Source organism: Buteo buteo, chromosome 18, assembly GCF_964188355.1.
Source record: "Buteo buteo chromosome 18, bButBut1.hap1.1, whole genome shotgun sequence".
NCBI classification, from domain to species: Eukaryota; Metazoa; Chordata; class Aves; order Accipitriformes; family Accipitridae; genus Buteo; species Buteo buteo.
The window spans coordinates 1,902,023-1,924,663 of record NC_134188.1 but is presented as its reverse complement, the minus strand read 5'-3'; the positions used below and the strand labels follow the sequence as shown (position 1 = coordinate 1,924,663).

Sequence of the window (22,641 nt, the reverse complement as noted above, 5' to 3'; positions counted from 1 at the left end):
TTTGTGTCATGAGAGGCATATTGGACTACCAGGGGCAAGAATGGGAGAACTATAAAGGTGAAAGAGGGAAGAAGTAAGTATCACAATTAGTGGCTTAATGAGGTAAATATGAAAGCTAAAGGCAGCACTCCCTGAGACAAAAAAGGTCACCAGTGTGACTCATGCCTGTAAAGAGAATGGGAACTCTTACCTTTCAGGTATTGTCATTGCTTTCGTAGTGCTATTTCCTTTCAGAGGGAAAGGAGGAAGAAGTTCAGGGGTGGACTGAGTCTGGGAGGAAGCTGAAGGTCAGCTCGGAGCTATTGGTCTGCTGGGGAGCCATTTAATTGCGCACTGGATCCAATGAGATACCTCCTGTGAGGGGAAGGAGCTTAAGGTTGCCCCTTCTCCATTGTTAAATTAATAAAGTAGTGACCTGTGGAGAAAATCCATTTCTGTGCCCATCTTTTAGTCCCTTGAGTATCCTGATTAAATAACCAACTGTATTGAAGCCTCCAAACTAGATGAGTCATTGCTTGTGTTTAAACTACAGCGCTTCGTTCCTCCAAACATACAATAATAAAATGGAAATCAATACTCTTAACCTAACTTATCAAAAGTCCTGAAGATATCGATGCTGCTTAACAGCCTTAGATGCAAATAAAAAAGCAGTATCTCACACCACTTGTACCAAACAATAACATTTCAAGCTGCTTATGTTACCCACCGAAGGGCTGTCAATCACATTTGCTCTGAAGAAGACGGTGCTTGCGGGCTGTTGAGCATGCTGGCTGCATGGGTGGGAGAGGGCATAAAGGATTCCTGTGTTCAGCTGGATGCAAAAATGAAATAAACTTTCAGGAAAGGCAGAGTTGGATGACTATTGCTGTGGTGCATATTTCTCAAATGCCTACAAATTTTAACTCTTCATTGGACTCAGTCCCCATGCACAGGGGAAAATGGATTGTAGAAAAACCTGAATGTGGTACACAGGAGGAACAAAACACACCAGGATTATGACAGTTAGTAATAAAAAGACTGAATATGTAAAAAAAGTAATAAAAACATAGAGAAACTCAGATAATACATATTTTCAAAAGTTTAAATGATTATGGTAGTAATCAGTGAAGATTAATAAAACAAGGCCACTTCACCTAAGAATAAAAACACTGTCTTACTATCTGCAATGCCGTCTGCTTTTAGGAATTTCTTTCTTCCCTCCATGATTCAAAGTAAAAGTGCTCATGCTTTTATGTTTCTTGTGTAATATAGTCACCAGGCATCTCTCTCAGCAAAGGGGAGTTTGCAAATGAGATGGACCATTAATATCTTCCTCGGTGATTTTGCTTGCATTTCTAAAGAACGTTTTTAGAGAAAAAGTATGTTAAAAATAACCTGCTTCATGGCTTACTCTTCCTCAGTGATTTTGCTTGCATTTCTAAAGAACACTTTTAGAGGAAAAGTATGTTAAAAGTAACCTGCTTCATGGCTTACCCTTTTTGAAAAGCTATGTCAAAGAGCAAACAAAACATTCACTTTTGTGATGTTTCAGATGAGCCAATTCTAGCATTTTTCATTTAGATTAGGACTGTGCTTCTGAAATGAATCTGCCAATCGTCCCTAGTTGCTGTGCTTTCATTCACACTGCAGAGCAGTTTTGGAGTGTGTGGACTGGTTTCTAAGGACAGCAGCAGTGTCTTCCAGGGGTGCAGCTAGCAGAGCTCAGCCACTGTTGGGGTCTGCAGCCCACGCTGGAGCCAGCCTGGTGGGAAAACCCTGCGGTGGGCACGGTTTTGCTATGGGTTCCTCAAGAAGAAGGAGGTGCTGAGCTCTTCTCCCTGGGATCCAGTGCCAGGACGTGTGGGAAAGGTTCAAAGCTACGTCAGGGGAAGTTTAGACTTGACATTAGAAAACATTTCTTTACCAAGAGGGTGGTCAGACACTGGCACAGGCTTCCTGGAGAGGTGGTTGATGCTCCAAGCCTGTCAGTGCTTAAGAGGCGTTTGGACAATGCCCTTAATAATACGGTTTAACTTTTGGTCAGCCCTGAATTGGTCAGTTGGACTAGATGATCATTGTAGGTCCCTTTGAAATTAAAAAAAAAATCCTGTTCTATTCTAAGACCAACTCTTTTTCTCTGCAGCTCTGCTCCTGTTGGGTTACACTGCTTGGAGGCATTGCCTTTGACCCCTAAAAATAGTTCTTACACCTAAAGAAACAGATTGCTTGAATTATTTAATGGAAGATTTGTATTTCTTTCAACCAGAATTAAGAAATAAAACTCAAATACTTCAGTAGACTGCATAATGAGCAAAGCAGATGTATTGAACTCTTTATTCCACAGGAAGCTGACATTGAGGACGGATCCTTCAGGTTGCAGAAGAGCATCCCAGTGTCCTTGTGCATGTACAGTCTGCCTTTAAGCGTAAAAATTGGAACCCAATAATTTAGTTCCTTTAAGCAAAATACATTAAGGATATTGCTCATTGTATCTAAGATTAGTATCATTTGTAAGATTGGATTGTTTGATATATTGATTTTTCTTGACCAAAATGCATGTAAACATATAATATAAATCTCTCTATCTTATTGTTAAATAACCAATATTAAGCGCTATGAAGTTGTGTTTTGCTTGATTGCATAAATTAGGATGTGTGAGATCAACTAATTTTAACTTTGAATTGCCAGCAAGTCTGCAGATATTTTTTCTTTCCTTGTTCTGACCTACGGTTATCAAATAATAGGCTAAGACCGATTTTATCTTTCTGCAATACATGATCATATCCTAACAGATAGTCCCTGAAGTGTCCGGAGTACAAATCTCATTTTATGTGTATTAAAAACAGTAGGGAATCTCAAATCAGCTCACTACATAGCTTTTCTGCAACACCTTATTAAGAAAGTGAAAACTAATATAATTGCCATTTTGCTGTTCCGAAAGCGTTAAATCTGGCAGCTGCTGAATTCCAAGCTTATATTGTTTCTACAGGAAGGACATTTGAAGGTGAAATGAGAATAAACTTTATTAAAATTTGTATTAAATTGACTAGAATGTGTGTCTTGGAGTGGTGTAGCACTTTGCACACAATACTCAAGATCTGATGGGAGAAAAGGAATTGATTAATTAGAATGAAATGTTTAAGACCATTAAATAAATCTAAAGACGTTTGATGATTTACAGTTCAAGAAAATCTGCAGTGTACACTTACCAGTTTTCAGATTAATTTCAGATACAGCCAGAGTTCTCTTGTAAACAAATCAATGTATTACATTATTATTCACAGATCTGTTCCGTACCTGCTTTTCATTTTGTGTCAAGTGATCTGATAGGAGGCAGCATTAGGAATACCCTTGGGCCAGTCACTTTATCTCTGTATGCTTATGTTTATCTTCTGTGTTAAGTTTTGACAAGGTTTTTCTGTCCTTTTTAAGTGTTGTGAGCTCCAGAGAGGAATACCAGTTGTAGCTGTGCACAGCTGTGGAGTTGTGCAGACTATAGTCTCTGTGCAGTAGTTGAATATTACAAGTATTTTTTAAGAAACATTGTTCAGGTTTTTTTAATGCTTCTAAGAGTTGTCAGTTTTACGAATGGTCTTTCTGAAAGAGAAGGATAACATTACTATCCACGGGGTGGGGTGGGGGGTGTGGTTGTCTTGTAAGTGCAAGCCAGCAAAAATATTCAATATTCCCTGAATATCAAGGTCTTCATTCTGCATTTGTTCTGGTTACAGAAGGGCTTGGCATTAACTTAAATATTCTAAAATTATGGGCACGTAAAGTATGTAAGTGAGTATTTACCAGGAAATCTTCAGCTGTAAAATAACAGTTGCTTTTGACAGTTATGTTTTAAGTGTCCATTCCTCATAATCTGAAAAATTCATGCTGGTTTATTATCATGTTCTGCTTCTCTTTCTCTTCCTCTATTACTATCATAAATCTGTGTGAACTGGGAGGCAAAGCCAGCAAAGTTTATGTGTGCAGAATTTACAACCAAACAATCAAAATTTGCCAAGACCGGACAACATGAAAGTAAATGTGTAAATTAGAATTGGGCTGCACTGAAAAAAAATTTAATAATTCATTTCCATGTGCCTGCGAGAGAACAGAAGTATCATTTAAGGGATCGCTACAAAGGGTGGGAGAGGAAGGTCTGGTTTTTGTTCAGTATTGCTGCCAAATACAATTCACACTCTTATTTCAACACAGAATTCTTTCAAAAATTAAAATTAAATTAACCTTGATAATTATTTGAAAAAAGAAAAATGGAAATTACTTTTCTGAAAACATTATCGACAGATCTGCGTGGAAGCATATATCATGCAGTGCCCGATATAGTTAATATTAGTTTTTGTCATTTTGAAAATGAAATTCACAAACAAGTGTAATGCCCTTCCCTTCTCCCCACCAGGCAAATCAGTTCTAGAGTACTGAATGTAAAAGAAAATACTACCTTTGATTTGACTTGAAGTGAATTTTATGTTGCTGTATAAAGAGTGGCTGCATGAGTGAAGGTATCTACACAGTGTGTAAAGAGATACTATGTGTATGGTACATATAGACAGCTGCTGTACAGACATGTACACACATATGCCCACTCAAATGCATTGGTTTTGTATAAAATTACTTTATGATTTCAAATTAATTCATCATTAAATGATGTTAATAAAACCTGAGATGCTCACCAGTTCCCAAGAAATACTATGCCTTGCAGACTGAAGTTCACTCTGAATGAGTCAACAAACAAGAAATCACCTGTACCAGGATAATTACAGCATCAAATGCACTAGGGCTACAATCCAGTGAAAGTCCTTCAGCCGCTTGGCTGGATTTTGCATTAAGTTTCTTTTTTGGCAAATGTTTGTTTGTGGTCTTCCATTATATACCTGTCAATCTAGGGCATCAAGAGCGGTTGACATTAGTGACCTGTTAGGAACTGTCTCTCCAACATTGGTTCGTGCATCTATGCTGTGAAGCGGAGGAAAACACAGATTGTCTTGTAGGAATCACAAAATATGTAGATTAAAAGGATTCTTCTGTGTCATGAAGTATTTATTGTGCTTCTTACCATTTCAAGTCTGAAAGAAATAACTTAGTTTACCAAGATAGTCATGTTTCTGGTGTTTTTTCGTGTTTCTTGTGTGGTAGCAAATGAAAAATTCATAAAGCTCGCAAGAAAAATATTAAGGGTCAGTAGTGCAGGGTACAGTATATATATAGGTACATAATGCACAGTGCATTTCAAAATCTGCCAGTTTAGTTTTCTGTGAACGCTTTATTCTTGATTTTACAAGGTCAAATAAAATAGTAGCTGTGTGAAAAATAAGAAGTGTTCTTTAACAGCACTGCTTTTACAAGCAGCAGTCTTTTGCCAAAGTTTTTAAGAAAATTTCTTAAATGTGTTTTTGTTTGAATGAACTGTTTGAGTAATGGAAGCATCTGAGTATATGGGCTGTATTCTACTCCCTATCAAATTACTCCAGATTTATTCTGAAAGTAGATTTAAGTCTTGAAGAATGCATTGAAATTGCTAAGTTTTCATTTCAAACCTGTGAAGCCTGAAAGCCCATGAAAAAAATGCAATAAAATTAAGCATGAAATAAATACTCAGTGAACGTATGCAACTTGGAAGGATTTTTACATTAGTCTGACTGTGCCTGGCAAGTGTTGTTTCTGGCATTTTTTTTTTGTTTTAACCTACTAATGTTGTTGTTGAAATAGTAATTGTTTTGGTTTTATTATATTTTATACATGAATTTTGTTTCTCAGTTTGCTTTTCTTTCCCCCCATTTAAGATTCCAGAGGCTTATTTTATTAGAGATCCTCATACTTTCCTCCTTACAAAGGACTTTATTAAGGTATATATGTTCTTTTTAGTGCAAAAAAAAGCTCTCTCCAGACCTGAACTGCATGTCCTCACAGGTTAACATTTTCACATATAACGCCAGTTACTGGAAATGAGAATGGTTAGTTGGTTAACTGAAGCATGCTCGAACGGAGAAGCCAAGCTTGTCTACAAAATACTAACACTTGGATGAGTCTGCAGCCTGGGAGGAGAGCACCGGGTGAATTTTCTGGACTTTTTTCATGGCTGACTTGGGATATGCCTGCATTGTCACACAGTGTGTTGACCTCTCTCCTTGACGCGTATTGCTCATGACAGTCCCTCTCCCTTGCCCGCAGGCCATGGAGGCGCAGATACAGAACTTTGGACAGACGCCATCGCAGTTGCTCATTGAGCCCCATCCACCTCGGAGCTCTGCCATGCACCTGGTGAGACATAACTGCTGACCGGGAATGCTTTCCCTCTGAACCTGAGGATCCTTTGTAGGTCGTCAGGGACCCATTAAGCAGCGCTTTGAACGCCCTCCGTTGCCCGTGCAGCCGTGCTCTCTCCTGGCAGCGACGGCTCGCAGTGCTCTAGCAGGGCAAGGTGGACGTTTCGATAGCTTTAGCTTCCTATAGTCCTGGCTTTTCCTGTCTAATATTGCATAAAAAGGCCCTATCTTCGTAAATATACCCCTGATAAGTACATATTTACATTCTTATTTCTGCAAGTGGTGGGAATGACTGCAGGCTTGTCTTAGAGTGAGAGTGTTGGTTTGTGTTGTTTTAAAGGATGCATTGTTAGGGGCTGATTTATGAACAATGCCTGCTTGACAAAAATGAAGTATTGGAGTTCAAATCGTGCTGGAATCCTCCCGCCTGTTCCCCCGGGAGAATGCAATGTATATTTCGAATTTCAATTTGAACTCCAAAACTCATTCCTAATGCATTCTTCTCTGTGCCTCTTGCAAAGAATTATATGAAATAGCCAGACTGAAGGAGACAGATCTCTGTGCCCCTCAGTGCCTTTGTTTAAATGCTTAGAGCTAGATGTTTTCTTTTAAGTTTTGTAAATCGACAGTAATATGTGTAGTAGTTTCAATCATTTTATCTACCTACAAGGAAATCGCTCTATCTAGTTGTACACTGCGAAAGTGGGAATTGATCTGGAAGTGTTAGCCGTGTTATTTTAAGTAACGTCTAGATTTCTAATGTACCTGATATTTATTTTACATTCTTAAGATCTGGATAATATATTTTTAATAATAAGTTAAAGTGATAAGTAGAAAGGATTATTTGAACTTCTAGAAATAATTCTATTTGTTATAACAGTGGTTGGAAAAAAAACCACATTAAAAACAGTACTTAATAACAGTATTATTGTCCATGTACAAAAAACTGTGTCACTTGTAGAATAATCAAACAGGTTTATAATTACTTACAGACTCCCTAATAAGTATATGTTTTACATAGAATTAAATTGTCTATGTTTGGAAGTGCTGTGTTTTTTATAAAGAATTCATTAAGAAAAATTAAATACCTGTGAGTTCTTGAGTCCCTCTTAAAATTTCTTTTTTCAAACGTTGTAGTTCATAGCATTTTTATTTATGATGTATTAATTGATTAACTCTTTTATTTGACTCATCTCTCTATCGTATGAATATTAACTGCTGTATAATTTTACATTTTACTGTATATTAATTAATGCTAATGGTCATTTTGCGCCCTGTAACGATACCCTTTGCCATACCTATTCTCTACTTGTCCTCGTGTAATGATCCGACAATAGCTTCTGATCTTGCTCTCCTCCATCACTAGCGTAGACGTGCAGGTAGCGTTGTTTTCCCTGTATGTGCACATGCTTGCCTGCTCTTTTTTAACCTCGTTTTCCCTCAGACCTCCTCACTAATTGTGTTATCCCTTCTGTTTTCTTCTGCTCTCTTCTCCTTTCTACTCAACAGTGTTTCCTTCCACAGAGCCCCCTCATGTTTAAAGATCAGATGCAGCAGGATGTCATCATGGTGCTGAAGTTCCCCTCCAATTCCCCCGTCACACACGTGGCGGCCAACACGCTGCCCCACCTGACCATCCCTGCCGTGGTGACCGTCACTTGCAGCAGGCTGTTCGCAGTCAATCGGTGGCACAACACAGTAGGTAGGTTCTCACGGGCACGGTTCATCCACATTTCAAGACCTTAACAGCGCGGCTTTAATTTCGAGTGCAATTTAGCTCGATGTGGGTTAATCTCACTCACCCGCCTGCGCACAAAAATTTACTGTTTCTTCTGGTTTGTGTCAAATAATCAAAGCCTGTGTTTTCTCTGGTGTCATTCCTAGAAATACTCTCCCTAACAGCAGCACATCACCATGGCAGCCAATCGATTTGTGGTTACATCAGGATCAGCCTTTGATATAATGCTTTTCAGGAGAGTGCTGCTGTTCTTGACACAGCCGATATTAATATGTCCCAGGTTTCGGGAATACATATGGGCATGCTAGAGAGTGTACATCGCTGTCTGCTGCTGGAGAGAGACTTCAGGTCTGTCCAGGAGCTTGTCGTAAACCTACCCCTGGGTCACCGTTAGATAATGCGGGACCCTAAGCAAGCCTAAGCAGCCGGACACCAAACAATTCTGAAGAGAGGTTTCCTCGTTCCCTCCCAAAAGCCCACCCAACAAGGTCATTGCAAATTTCCCTTCCAGCCCCTCTGCTCACCTCTCTGTATGGCCGCTAGGACCGTCCTGTCTCCTCACCTGGACGTGTAGGTACTGAGGTTGTCCGAGGCATTGCTAAATAGGTGGTGGGGCCATGAGGTACGGGTGGGAAGGAACAGGTTTCATTTTCTAAGGTAGCTTCCTGCTCTCATAGCCTTATGCTGCAGTAGCTGGAAACTTCTGAAGGTTTCTTACCACCTGGGAAAACAAGAAGGTACCTGATATTTGAGAGTGTGACTCCGTAGCTGGCTCAGGGACATAGCATCATAGAATCACAGAATCGTTTAGGTTGGAAAAGACCCTTAAGATCATCGAGTCCAACCATTAACCTAACACTGCCAAGTCCACCACTAAACCATGTCCCTAAGTGCCACATCTACACATCCTTTAAATACCTCCAGGGATGGTAACTCACGCACATCCCTGGGCAGCCTGTTCCAGTGCCTGACAACCCTTTCAGTGAAGAAATATTTCCTAATCTCCAATCTAAACCTCCCCTGGCACAACTTGAGGCCATTTCCTCTCATCCTATCACTTGTTACTTGGGAGAAGAGACCAGCACCCACCTCACTACACCCTCCTTCCAGGGGCTTGTAGAGAGCGATAAGGTCTCCCCTCAGCCTCCTCTTCTCCAGACTGAACAACCCCAGTTCCCTCAGCCGCCCCTCATAAGACTTGTGCTCCAGACCCTTCACCAGCTCGGTTGCCCTTCTCTGGACACGCTCCAGCACCTCCATGTCTTTCCTGCAGTGAGGGGCCCAAAACTGAACACAGCACTCGAGGTGCGGCCTCACCAGTGCCCAGTACAGGGGGACAATCCCTGCCCTGCTCCTGCTGGCCACACCATTTCTGATACAGGCCAGGATGCCGTTGGCCTTCTTGGCCACCTGGGCACACTGCTGGCTCATATCCAGCCGGCTGTCGACCAGCACCCCCAGGTCCTTTTCCGCCGGGCAGCTTTCCAGCCGCTCTTCCCCAAGCCTGTAGCGCTGCGTGGGGTTGTTGTGACCCAAGTGCAGGACCCAGCACTGAGCCTTGTTGAACCTCATACAGTTGGCCTTGGCCCATCGATCCAGCCTGTCCAGATCCCTCTGTAGAGCCTTCCTGCCCTCCAGCAGAGCAACACTCCTGCCCAGCGTGGTGTTGTCTGCAAACGTACTGAGGGTGCACTCAATCCCCTCGTCCAGATCATTGATAAAGATTTTATAAACAGAACCAGCCCCAATATTGAGCCCTGGGGGACACCACTTCTGACCGGCTGCCAACTGGATTTAATTCCATTCACAACTCTTTGGGCTCGTCCACCCAGCCAGTTTTTTACCCAGCGAAGAGTACGCCTGTCCAAGCCATGAGCAGCCAGTTTCTCCAGGAGAATGCTGTGGGAAACTGTGTCAAAGGCTTTGCTAAAGTCCAGGTGGACAACATCCACAGCCTTTCCCTCATCCACTAAGCTGGTCACCTGGTCATAGATGGAGATCAGGTTGGTCAAGCAGGACCTGCCTTTCATTAACCCATGCTGATCAGGCCTGATCACCTGGTTGTCCTGTACGTGCTGTGTGATGGCACTCAAGATGATCTGCTCCATAACCTTTCCTGTCACTGAGGTCAGACTGACAGGCCTGTAGTTCCCCAGATCCTCCTTCCAGCCCTTCTTGTAGATGGGCATCACATTTGCTAACCTCCAGTCAACTGGGACCTCTGTGGTTGGCCAGGACTGCTGATAAATGACTGGAAGTGGCTTGGTGAGCACTTCTACCAGCTCCCTCAGTACCCTTGGGTGGATCCCATCTGGCCCCATAAACCTGTGTGTGTCTCAGTGGTGTAGCAGGTTGCTAACCATTTCCCCTTGGATTATGGCGCTTCATGCTGTTCCCTGTCCCTGTCTTCCAGCTCAGGGGGCTGGGTACCCCAAGAACAACTGGTCTTACTATTAAAGACTGAGGCAAAGGCAGCATTAAGTACTTCAGCCTGTTCCTCAGCCTTTGTCACTATGTTTCTCCCCGCACCCAATAGAGGATGGAGATTGTCCTTAGCCCCCCCTTTGTTGCTTTGTAGGGACTAGGCAAAAAAAGAAAAATCCTCCACTCTTTATGCACAGGAGAAACCCCTAGACAGAAGTAGGTCCTCCTGGAGAGAGATTTATGATATTTAGGTTAGATGTCTACCTCCAGTAGAAATAAAGGGATTCTAGGTTACCTAGGGATTTCACTGCCTTAAATGTAAACATCTCCTCAGTGAATAATTCAAGTCAGGTGAGATAGATCCCTTATGCACAAGGCTGGCCAAAGACTGGTGTTACAAGCAATAATTAGAGGAATGAATGGGAATTCCCCTATAGGCATGCATTAGAGGAACTATCAGAGCAAGTGAAGTTAGCATCATTCTTTATTCTTGCATAGTAATATAAGGTTTAATATTACCTTTAGTCTGAACATTTAAATAATGTTAGCATGAATATTAAATTTTGCATGCATTTGGAATGTACCTGTTCTCTGTTTACGAGCAAACTTTGCGTGGTGGTTTAGCGAATACGACAGGAACAGAACAGGGTATCTGATTGCCTTTCACAAATCCATGCATTTATGATACTCATCAGGTGCAACTGCATTAGAAGTAAAAATGTTTCGCCCATTTCTTTAAAACAAAAGGGAAAAAGTTAAAGAGAAAATAAAATTTTTTATTTTTTTTTAATATTTTGTGACAGTGTCCTCAATGGAAGAGCCCAATGTTGGAAATGATTCAGAGGCACAGAAACTGTCCCCTGGTATTTTAATACTCTTTTGACTAGCAGTGGTTGACTAATTCCTAATTAGGTCCCCTGGATTTTTCAGGGATGCTGCCCAAGTACTGCATTGACTGTTAGGTTTTAGTTTTTCATATATACTCTTGTAAAACATATGTTGCAAACATGCAGAATTCACATCATGAACCAACAATGAACTAAATTTCACACCATTTGAAAACCTCTGGTGTAAATTTCAAACAGAGGAATACTTTCTGAATATATGATAACAGGAAGAGACAGGAAAACAAAACTGTTTGGAGAATCAAAACTCATTCTAATGATTTTCTTAACTTTTACATGCTGCCTGGCAATGGCTTCTATTTTGCAAGAGGCTAATCCAGGACAGGGTATCAATTTCCTACTATTACCCTATTATTTTAATAAATCACAACTCTAGTATAAAGGACAGGTTCATCTACAGAAATGTATACACAGACCACTTTTACTGTTGTGGGATGTATGTAGAGCTTTAGAGTTTATACACAGTAGAAGGCATTTACGTAGCCATCTCACAACAGAAGCAAATGAATCTAAGTTAATACCAGTAAAGATCTGTCCCAAACTCGTTTGGTTTTGAAAGAAGAGAGACAAAGGAGGGAAGAATTTCTCAAAGCAGTGTTTTTCAGAAGATGGCAGGGTCAGCTGTAGGCCCTGTTTTCTTTTACCTCCTCTGGTTGTCTATTGCAGTGGTAGAAAATGGATTTTATTCTCCAGAACTCTGTATCTCCTCTTATGGAGGATATACTTGTGCAGCATGGCAGTTCCTGACAAAAATTGTGTTTTCAGGAGTGACCATTGTGATCTATATGCTAGGGAAGGTGCTCAGAAGAGCCAAAGCAATGCTATCTGTGCCTGAGAGCAGGTAACACGAAATATGCAGCCCCTGATGCGCATTTGAAGAGCTTAAGGACTGCTCAGGATAGAGCTAATAGGAATAATTGTGGCAAATTTACTGTAGCCCACAATTTCCCAGCTAATATTTCTAGATAAATCCATGGAAAGGTCCGAGTTTCTGTTACTACAGGTTTCCATATGTAAGAAACTCATAACAATGTTTAATGCAATTATTTTTCTTTTCTGTGCTATTATAAGATCTCAGCCATTGCTCACATATAAAAAAAATTTCTCTGTTACACTACTTTAAAGGAGTTATTTAATGAATGTTTGTGGCTGCAGAAATCTTGATGAAATTAGCACTCATACATTTATAGCTACTATTACATAACTGAAGAATTAATGCATATTTGTGTAGCACAGTGGAAAGAATCTTGGAAGATTCATAGAACAAGTAGTAGTAATAAGTTACATTTTTTTGTATATAATAATCCAATAATACAGTTTTAAACCTAGAAAAATCATATAAAAAATTTAGACAACAAGGTTCCTATTGTTTTATTCTTTCTTTCATGTGTAGGCCTTCGGGGAGCCCCAGGATATTCTTTGGATCAAGCCCATCATCTTCCAATCGAAATGGATCCATTGATTGGTATGTCAAGATGAAAATGTAGCAATATATTTGAAAAAGGCATTCTCAAGAATTATTGATTAAGCTATATTTGTATATTATGCTTCATTTAACATGGAAGATAGGAAAAGATAGGAAAATATTTATTCTTGTCAGTCCTGGAGAACTAAAAGCATTAGTTATTGATGCTGAATGAATTACATGAGTGCTATTTGTTATTAACATCACCAGCAATTGGTATTTAAAAAACAACCAATTAAGTCAGTTATATTGTCAGCCCATATCTATATTCTGTTCACTTATCAGGTCACATTAGTAAAATAAAATGTGAGGTTCTGGTAGAGTTCACATATTCTCATTCTTACAGCCAGCACTGGGTATATCAGTGCAGATGCAGATCCATTTCTTTTCATTCAGTTTAGGATTCAGATTGTTTTACTTGGCATTACTAAATAAATAAAGAAAAAAATTGATTTTAAATTGATGCATGATTGTATTTTTTAAATCCAAAAATATTTGAGGAAGTGAAGTATTTTGAGAAACAGCATCTGCTAAAACTGTTAGAGAGATTGCAGGACTTGTATTCCTAATGGTCATTATTTCTCTTTAATTGCAACTATTTGCTTTGTGGTTGGTTGGGGTTTTTTTTGCAGTAGACCTATTTTTGAGATAGAAATTGGGGATAGGGAAGGTTCTTAGAGACAATTTTGCAGCACTGGTGAGAAAAAAATGCATTTTTAAACATCTCGAGATGAAAAGTTCCCTTTTTGTCTGTGTCAATATTCGCGGTTGCAAGATTTATATACAAGTACCTCAGGAGAGTTAGCTTTCTCATTCTGTATGCTTCATTTGCTCATATAATGACAATGGTTTTCTCTTCAGACTTTCCTCTCAAAAGCTAGGGCACAACTATTGTGCCCACCTGTTCTGGAAATTTGAGTAATTTGTTATTCATTATCTTTCAGTGGATGGACATGGAGGGTCTGATAATTTAAATATGTGTTTTCAGAATATATAAAAACATGGTATTAATTTTTACAAGCAAATTTAAAATAGGGGATTTTTTTGGTTGAGTCTTTTTATTTCATGCAGTTGTGAGCGATTTAAGTAGAATAACCAAAAATAGGGACAAAAGAAATTTCAGAATATTATCTGCATTAAGTGGTGTTCCTACGTCAGGAGAAACATGTCTCTCAGAGAGAGTTTTGTCTCACCTAACTTCAGTTAACTGAAGTTAGTTGTCAAGATTTCCTCCATAGCTACTGTAGAAAGAGAAACCGCCCTCTGGAGTTGTCTAGCACTTGGACAGCTATTACAGCATGAGATGACTTGCCATGTGCAGCGATGGCTCTCTCTCCAGTGCGTATAGAGGAAGCATAGGTAATTAGATTATATACTGAACTTTTAGAAAGTTAATATTAGGTGGGAGGGAACACACCTTTACTCTATTGCCAAATCCTGCCTGTTGTGTCCCAGGAAGTAACGAGCACGTTAGGTTATTATTCCCAGTCCTTCCTAACAGCTCCGTTGGACGGTCGGGGTGGTGGGATTGTGCATGAACCATTCCTTTTCCCTCTGCCTGGGGGAATTTCCAGGTGGCATTGCCTCTTTTAACATTACTGCCCATGGCCTGGCTCCCTGCTTGAGGCGTAGGTGGTAAGAAAGTGTTGAAAAAGTGCCTCAGATTTGAATAGCTTCATTAGCTGAATCCTTACCTCTTTGATCCAGTTAAGCATCTGCAGGTATGGGGGATATCAAGGTCACACTACACAAGCTGGGATGTCATCTGTAGGAGAGATACCAACCAGCAAGGATTGACTTTCTGCAGTATTGTTAGCATCGACTTGGTATTTTAAACGGACTTCCACCACTTTCCCCTAGTTCAATTTGGTTTTGGAGACTACTTCAGCAGAGCACTTAAAATATTACCAAATATTATGCAGTGCATCAGGCAGTTTATAAGAAATTGTCATCTCCTGTAAAATCTTTTGTCTTATTCAAAGGAAAACCAGAAATCTCACAATAATTTTGTACTTCTGACACCCATATAGACAGCTCTAAATGTTCATATTCAAAATGCTTACTCAACAACAAATTCACAGTTCATTGAAAGTTAAATGTATTCATTTTCTCCTGTAAGTGGATGACAGGAAGGTGTTGGAATGGCTTACTTGTAAAATGTGTTTTGCATTTCGTTACAGCCAATAACTCTGGTGTGAACAAACGGCAGATCACAGACCTTGTGGATCAGAGTATCCAGATCAATGCGCATTGCTTCGTGGTCACAGCAGATAATCGCTACATTCTTATCTGTGGGTTCTGGGACAAGAGCTTTCGAGTTTATTCTACGGAAACAGGTGACCCCCTAAATACAACTACCTGCTTCTTCTTAGGTCAGGAAGTGGATGGTTGTCTTAATACTACCATATCTAATGCCTGTGCTTACCCCTCAAGAAAGGATAAAGAGCAGTTTATAAAATCCTTCATTACTGTTTGAGCATAATAGCTTTAAGATGCTTGTTTTTTGGAAGATAAAGGATGCGAAAGGAAACAGAAAGGCATACAATTTTGTTAGTTGTAACTTTTGAAAACCATAGTTATCTCTATTTATTTCATGTAATAAGGAAGTAGGTTGCATAGCCTGGTACTGAGAACCAATATTTTATTTCTTTGTCTGATTGCTTAGCCTAATATCATTCAGTATATTGCTAAAAACTGATTGCAGTAATAGAAAGGAGGAGGTGATGATCATAGTAAACCTTAGATTGACATTAACATAGAACAAATAGACATTTTTAATATAATAAAGTAGCACCATTATGGAAAAGTTCATGTGTTGTCTTATGCATATAATTCATGAAATTCACAAATAGTGTTCTAACACCATTGCTTAAATACTGATGGAGCAGTAACTCCACTTAATATTCAGTGACTGCAGCACTGACTTGATTTTCAGAGATAAGGGTTAGCCTATGGATTGACACAGAGCACAGCCCTCAACAGCAACATAAAAGGAGAAAAAAAAAGAAGTTTTATCTTTGTGATTTTTTAATCTTGTTGTAGCATGTAGTAAACTCTAATTAAGGGACATGAGGCAGAAATTACATTTGAACTGGATATTTGTTAATATTTTAGTTAATGATTTCTAAATGCTGCAACTACTTAAAAAAACTGAATTTGTATCACTTTGCACTCCCACCAGGAAAATTAACTCAGATTGTGTTTGGCCACTGGGATGTTGTGACTTGCCTTGCCAGATCAGAGTCCTATATTGGTGGCGATTGCTACATCGTGTCTGGGTCTCGTGATGCTACATTGCTGCTTTGGTACTGGAGTGGCCGACATCATATTATAGGTGACAATCCAAATAGCAGTAAGTATCCTGTAAAAAACACCTTCCTGACAGGTCCTCTGTCACACCTATTCATTTTTAGCATTCCTTCTGTCAGCTTCAGAAGGTATTACCAAATATATTGATTACTTCACTTACTGGTTGAGAGTTGGTATAAGAAGAGTGCCACATGCTAAGCAATTCATTGAGTACTAGCCAAAAAAATGTTTAAACAGTCTGTGCGTGGTAACAGATAATAGTATGGGAGTAATTCTTAAATTCATAATTGCCTTTATCACTTATAACATCATGTCATCATAAACTAGAACAAGATGGTTATGGCCTTTAAGTGACAGGACGTATATCACTATATTTTGACTTTCCTTTCCTCAGAAATATTTTTTGGCACTTTAACTTACTCCTTTTGTGCTACAGCATGCTATATCAGCTGCTTGCCTTTTCAGAAAAGGAATGCCTCACATGCCGTGGAATTAAATGAGTCTCTCTGAGAAAGGTCTTTCTATAGCAAGCAAACCTTTGGGGAAGCAATGTGACTGAATAAAAATAGAAAAAGATAAAATGTCAGGAAGAGTTTACTTTTCATTTGCAGAGGACTAGCTATCAGTGCTTTGCAGAGTGAGGGACACAACAACAATAATAATATTCATTTATATAAGAGGGCACTTAAAGTGCACTACTAATTTACAAGGTCCCTCCTTCACGCAAGCCAGAAATGTGACCACAGCTAAAGACAAGAGCAACTTTTATCCATATACTAGAGCTCTTTTGTACAACACCAAATCCATTTCATTTAAAGCAGCTTCTGAATTCTGATGATTATTTTCAGCACAAGGATATTGCCTCTTTGGATAAACATGGAAGAATCCATCACTATCAATTTTGCTCTCTGGTTCAAGTACTGACTGGAGGCAGTTGTAGACCTGTCACAGTCATCTAAGTGAAAGTATTTCTTCAACTGAATGTTTGGTAGAAAAGTGTTTTATTTGTTACAAAGTAAATATTTTGTTAATTTTGCAGCAGCAGATTTTTTAGTGTGTTTTAATTTTCTTCCATTTGTCTGTAAGCAGAGCAAAGAGGAGACAGATAAAAGACTCACTTTCTCACCTGACTTTCTTTTGCTTTTATAACAGAGGGAGAAGGGGGGGGGGGGGGATAAAATTGTGTTCCCATAACAAATTTCTCCAATTTTTATGTATATTCCAGGGCTTTTTTAGCACTTAATTCTCAGATAGGGAAAAATTCAGTCTGAAAAGGAATTTCATGTCAGGGCACTCTGTTTAGCTTGATGCCATTTTGCTTCTTTGAATGCCTGTGTGAGTCATATCAAGTATTAGTAATTTCTATGCTAAGAGTCAGAAAAAAAATAAAAGCTTCCTCCTTTCATTAAAGAAAAAAATGTAAGACTTTTCCTTTACTTCCTTTGATTAAGAGGGCTGGGACAGCCTTGCCATTAGCGTGTCCTTACTGGCTGATACAAACTGCTCCAATTATTTTGCAGATAGTTTTATTTTACTTCTGATACCTTTTTGTCAACATGAACATATCTGAATGCAAGAAAGCGGTACTTTTTGGAATCTCAGGTTTAATATCTTAACTGTGTAACTTTGGAAGTTACTCTCCCTTGGAGATCTTTAATTTTATGAGAAGAAAGGATATCAGTTGACTGACAGAAATCAATGAGAACAAAACCGAACTGTATGATTTGCTCTCTGTCTCTACCTCTGTATGGGTAAGGCATTGTTTCGCTGAAGAAAAGGCCTTATAGTCGGATTAATGGGAGACTGTGCTGCAGATAGTCATGTCCAGGCAAATGTCATCTCGCAGGCACGAGTAGCAGAACTCAGGAAGATTAAATACCCAGGTCCACTGTGGTAGCTTCAAAATATATTGATCAGAGTTCTTACTACTCATGTTGAAGACATGTTGAAGACTCATGTTGAGGAAGAGTGATGTCATCACTGTTATTGCTGTCTCTACTCATTGGATTAAAGTTACCATGAATATGCTAATTATGTACTACTCCTGTACTATAACTACAACTTCATGTGTTGTAAAAATATCCTTAGTAACAGCTAATTTGAATTCTCATGAACATACATCAGGAAGGATAGATCACATGAGTGATTATATGCCTGAAGGACCTTCTGCCTTTTAGAACTTCTACAATTACTAAATCTTTCTGCTGAAGTAATGACTACTAGATTCTGTTCCCTACCATGAACAGATATGATGGTTGTTGTATGACTGAATCCTTGTATACTAATTTTCAGGAGTGAAGCATTCTCAACAATCCTTATGAAAACACGTTTAAAGTTTTACAGAGTTAAAGCCACTGAAGTAGTAGAGAAGTATTTCCTAATCTACTCTTCTTCTATACTTACTGGTAGGAGATTAGGATTTACCTTGTAGGAAAAATGAAAGTGAGATGTTCTCTGTAGGTCAAATCCAATTAGTTAACATCTTTAGAATGAATTTCCAGAAAGATGTAGATTATATTTTCAGGGGAAAAAAGGGGGATTAGTTTTTTAAAAGCTGTCATCTGGAGACACAGATAAGGTATTTTATACCACAGACTGTAAGAAGGTGAAGAATTCAAAGAAAAATGTCAGTTATAGTAATTATCTGGGCTAGATGCTTGACTTCATAATGATCTTTTAAGCTGAAAGACAGTTAATTATCAATTTCAGCTTCAATGCATCCAATTACCAAAAGGAACTTTAGTTGTTTCAGAAGATGTTAAGAGGAGGAAAAAGCAAGCCCCCAAATCCTAAACAGTTTATGTAATTTAACATTTGTGTAGAAAAATGCAGATACAATTGCATTAGAAAACATAGCAATCACAATCATTTATTGTGAAATACTCTGAGACAAAAGATTGTCAGAACAAACTCCTTGCCTATTCTGCTAACATCCCATATTCCAGAATCCATGAGTTAGATAAAATCTTTACTAAACAACGTGTATGTCAATAACCTGACCTGTCAGACTTGTGTAGAGCCTTCTGCTGAAATACCTGTGCGGGCATGTGTCAGAGGGTGACCTCGGCTGTGTCTGTGGGAAATACAGAACTGGTTGAAAGAAAGGAATGGAGAAAAATTGTGTCTTGGATAAGGTTCTTGCCAGTGGCTGCTCCATCTCAGTAGTTGAAAACTTGCCTATGAGAGCATGGCGAGCTTCATTTTATAATTTAAAAATAATTTTTCCAATTAATACATTTATTAAGTTATCACTTTGATTCTACAATAAGTATCAAAAAGGAGTTTCTGGTTCAGTTTGCACTGGTCACAATTTCTTGACACTCCTCACAATTGCTGTGAGAAGACTGAAGTTTTACCAGATTTTCAATACAATGTTTTCCATGGAGTAGCTTTCAAAAATAGCTTGTAAAATAGCTTCTGGTTAGAATGTTTGTCCAGGAAGCGGGAGACTAAGTTCTTGGCCTCCAGGGTCTGGGGAATTCAAACCTGCATTCCCATATTCACAAGCATATGTTGACGATCAGGCTATAAATTAATGTGGGAGGGGCCCTGTGAAACTCCAGCTTTGGTGGAAAGCAAAATTCTTTTCTCTTCTATTGTTTATGGATCTTATGGATAGAAATAGACATAAATCAAGAAATCAGGAACCAAAAGTGCATACCTTCAACAGCAGTATGTGGCGCAAATCTTCGCCCTACTTGTACTTTATCTGGTTCAACAAAAACTGGTTTCATGGCTATGCAATGGCTAGGTTCCAATAGTGGTGACAGAAAATGTCCTTTTCCAGCCCAGACTAGATGCTGGTGCCTGGGGATGCTCCTGGACAGTGGGAGATGTGGCATGAATTCCTTCAGGCTGAAGGGCAGTTGAATGCAGGATTTTATGTACGTTTGAGCCTCCCCTTATTTCTTTATCCTCACTTAGATAAGTACCACCTTTGGGAAAAACACTGAACTGAATGTAGCTTAGTCATCTTGCCAGGGTCAGATACCTACTTTCTAAGCCAAAATAGCCCATCTGAAATAGGTAATCTGAATCTGCACCCTATTAAGTTGATGACCGCATTATATAAATCTGCTGCAGTTGAGAGAACAGCGAAAGGAATCTGTTTTCTCTTAGGAAGACACGGCACATGCAAAGAACATAGTTTGCTTATTTTAATTCTTTGAAGTGATCTGGCAAATGTAAATCTTTGCAATTCTAAGAGATCCAATAGAAAAATTATTGTGATGGAGTTTGACAATTTGTGTTTTGATTTTTTTTTCTCTTATGATATATAGGGATTTGTTTTAGCTAAGCGCTAATTTGTATACAAATTTCTTCTCACATAGCAACTGTATTAGTCATCACAAAAAGGAGCAAAGAGAGTACATGATATGCCCTGGAGTTCAACATGTATCGTTATAGTTGGTTTATTTTTATATTTTATGATTGCTTTATTGAATGTCTCTTTCAAACAAGTGACTTTGAAAATGAGAATTATCTCCGAGTCTTTGAACAGATACCAAAGTGGATGATAGAATTGCAGAAAAGTGAGGGACAGATGCTTTCATCTGAAACAGACACAAATTCAGAAACTAATTTGGAAGTGATAAAAATTAATTTGCACACTTTAATTGGAATCAGACTCCTGCATGAAAGAAAGGAAGGGTAGGCAGCTTGTGCTAAAAGCTGATTGAATTTTTTGTCAGGTAAGTATGTTGGACTTGGCCGCTTATCCTCTTGAGCCTCTCTGTGCAATATATTACATTCACCCTCTGACTGGTGTTCTTTAAAAGGATCAATGCTATTCCTGTTTTGTCCCTAGAGCCTGAAATTTCATTGATCTTGGGACTTGACATTTCTCATTACCTATTGTAGCTTCCAAGAGGATGGTCACAAGAGGTGTGAGAGTTAACCCTGCTTTTTCTAAAGGGAACTGTGCTGACCACTGGAAAATACTGTGTCTATCAGCCCTTAGCTGGGTTTGTTTAGCATTATAACATAATCCTCAGAGGTGCTAACAATTCATCCTATCTCAGTAAGTGTATTCTGTATAGACTTGAAAGGGAGGGTAAGCATCACCATTAAGGATCTTTGTCAAGTTAACCTGCACTTTTTTTTTAAAGTCTGTCATGAAGTATACTTTTATGTGTTCCTTTTACATAACCTTTTACATAATTTTTGAAACAATTTAAAAATGTGAACTTTGCAGGTTTTGCGAGTTTGTATCTTGAAAGAGTAGTTATTCTGAACTCAGAATGTTCACTTATTCTTTTATATCCCTCTACATTTTGATACCCCATAACATGCCCTAGTTTAACCTTGAAAGGGCAGCAGTTTGAAAATAGCCGCCGGTGTGACCTGTACCCAGCGGAGTGGATGGCTGTTTGAAGGTCCCGCACAAGCACGTTGGCACAAGTGCAATCTGCTTTGCCTGTTTAAAGAGTTATTATGGTACTTGTGTATTTGTACAATTTAGGTATTAATTTTTGAAATACGGTATCTTAGCACTGTTCTGCCAGAGTAGAAGTGCTTTGAAAAATAGTCTGTAATTTTTATTGGCACCATCTCTACTCTGGTAGCCAAAGATATCTCTCTCCTAAGACTGCTATGCAGAGGTAAATGAGCAAAAATACACCTGAACTAATGCAGTTGTAGCTAGCATTTTATCAACAGATGTCTGTGCCCATGCTTTGCTGCATACCCCATGGGAGCTGTACAGTGCAGGGCGGTTCAGCAACTTGCCAAAGTTCCCAAAGCAATTTAGTGGAAGAAATAGGAAGAGAACCTGCAAATCCTTACTCTCCTCTCCTCCACTGTATTTTTCCTTTTGGGGTCTGGGCAGGTGCAATGTGCCTGAAAGTCCACTCACCTGGGTGAATTGTTTGTAGATATATACAATGCTGCTCACGTTCCTCAGCAAATAAACCAGTTCTGCCAGAGGTGAGAATATTTTGAATATATGAATATTTTTCTATTCTATCAGCAATCTTTCTTTTACAACCATTGCTCCCCCATGTTGTTGACACTGTTACTGGCTATTTCCTATTTTGAAATATTCCTATTTATTGGTCGTAGCCTTAGCTTTTCATCAAACTCCAGGATGGTTTTTTCTGACAGTAAAAATTCCAGAAGGCTATTACATTCTCACTTCCATGAAAGCCATAGTATTTTCTAAGATTTTTTTCTGATGAGTATCCCTTCAAAAGTGCTAATAGTAAAGTAAATTATTTTCAACAAATAATTCAGCTTTTTACTTGCTTCTGTCAAAGTCAGAGATGAAATAGAAGCTGGAATTTGCCTTGTGCTCTCATGCTTCTTTATACAGAAGACTCCTAGATGTGTCCCCATAGCAATCTGTACATAATTCCTGCAAAAAGGACAGTATGAGAGAAATAGTAACACTGTTTGTTCTCTTTCCTTTTTCTTTTCTTCTTTTTTTTTTCCTTAACATGCAAGAGCACCATTTGTTCCAGAAGAACCTTACAATAGTATTAAGCATTATATTTTTCAGAGAGAAGGGAAGATGTATTTTGGTTTAGACTTTATAGAAAAACTTACTTG

General features: G+C 38.9%; 1 protein-coding gene across 2 annotated transcripts in view; it reads left to right on the top strand.

Annotated features, from left to right (window-relative positions):
* NBEA (neurobeachin) overlaps positions 1-22,641 on the top strand; it is a 510,817-nt gene that overhangs the window by 474,628 nt on the left and 13,548 nt on the right. Inside the window, exons 50-55 of one of the 2 annotated variants that reach the window (XM_075050576.1) lie at positions 5,772-5,834; positions 6,160-6,249; positions 7,764-7,956; positions 12,715-12,786; positions 14,967-15,122; positions 15,968-16,138. In XM_075050576.1, coding sequence (XP_074906677.1) covers positions 5,772-5,834; positions 6,160-6,249; positions 7,764-7,956; positions 12,715-12,786; positions 14,967-15,122; positions 15,968-16,138 — 745 coding nt within the window. The remainder of the gene's footprint in view (positions 1-5,771; positions 5,835-6,159; positions 6,250-7,763; positions 7,957-12,714; positions 12,787-14,966; positions 15,123-15,967; positions 16,139-22,641) is intronic. The other variant, XM_075050577.1, reaches the window with a different exon arrangement.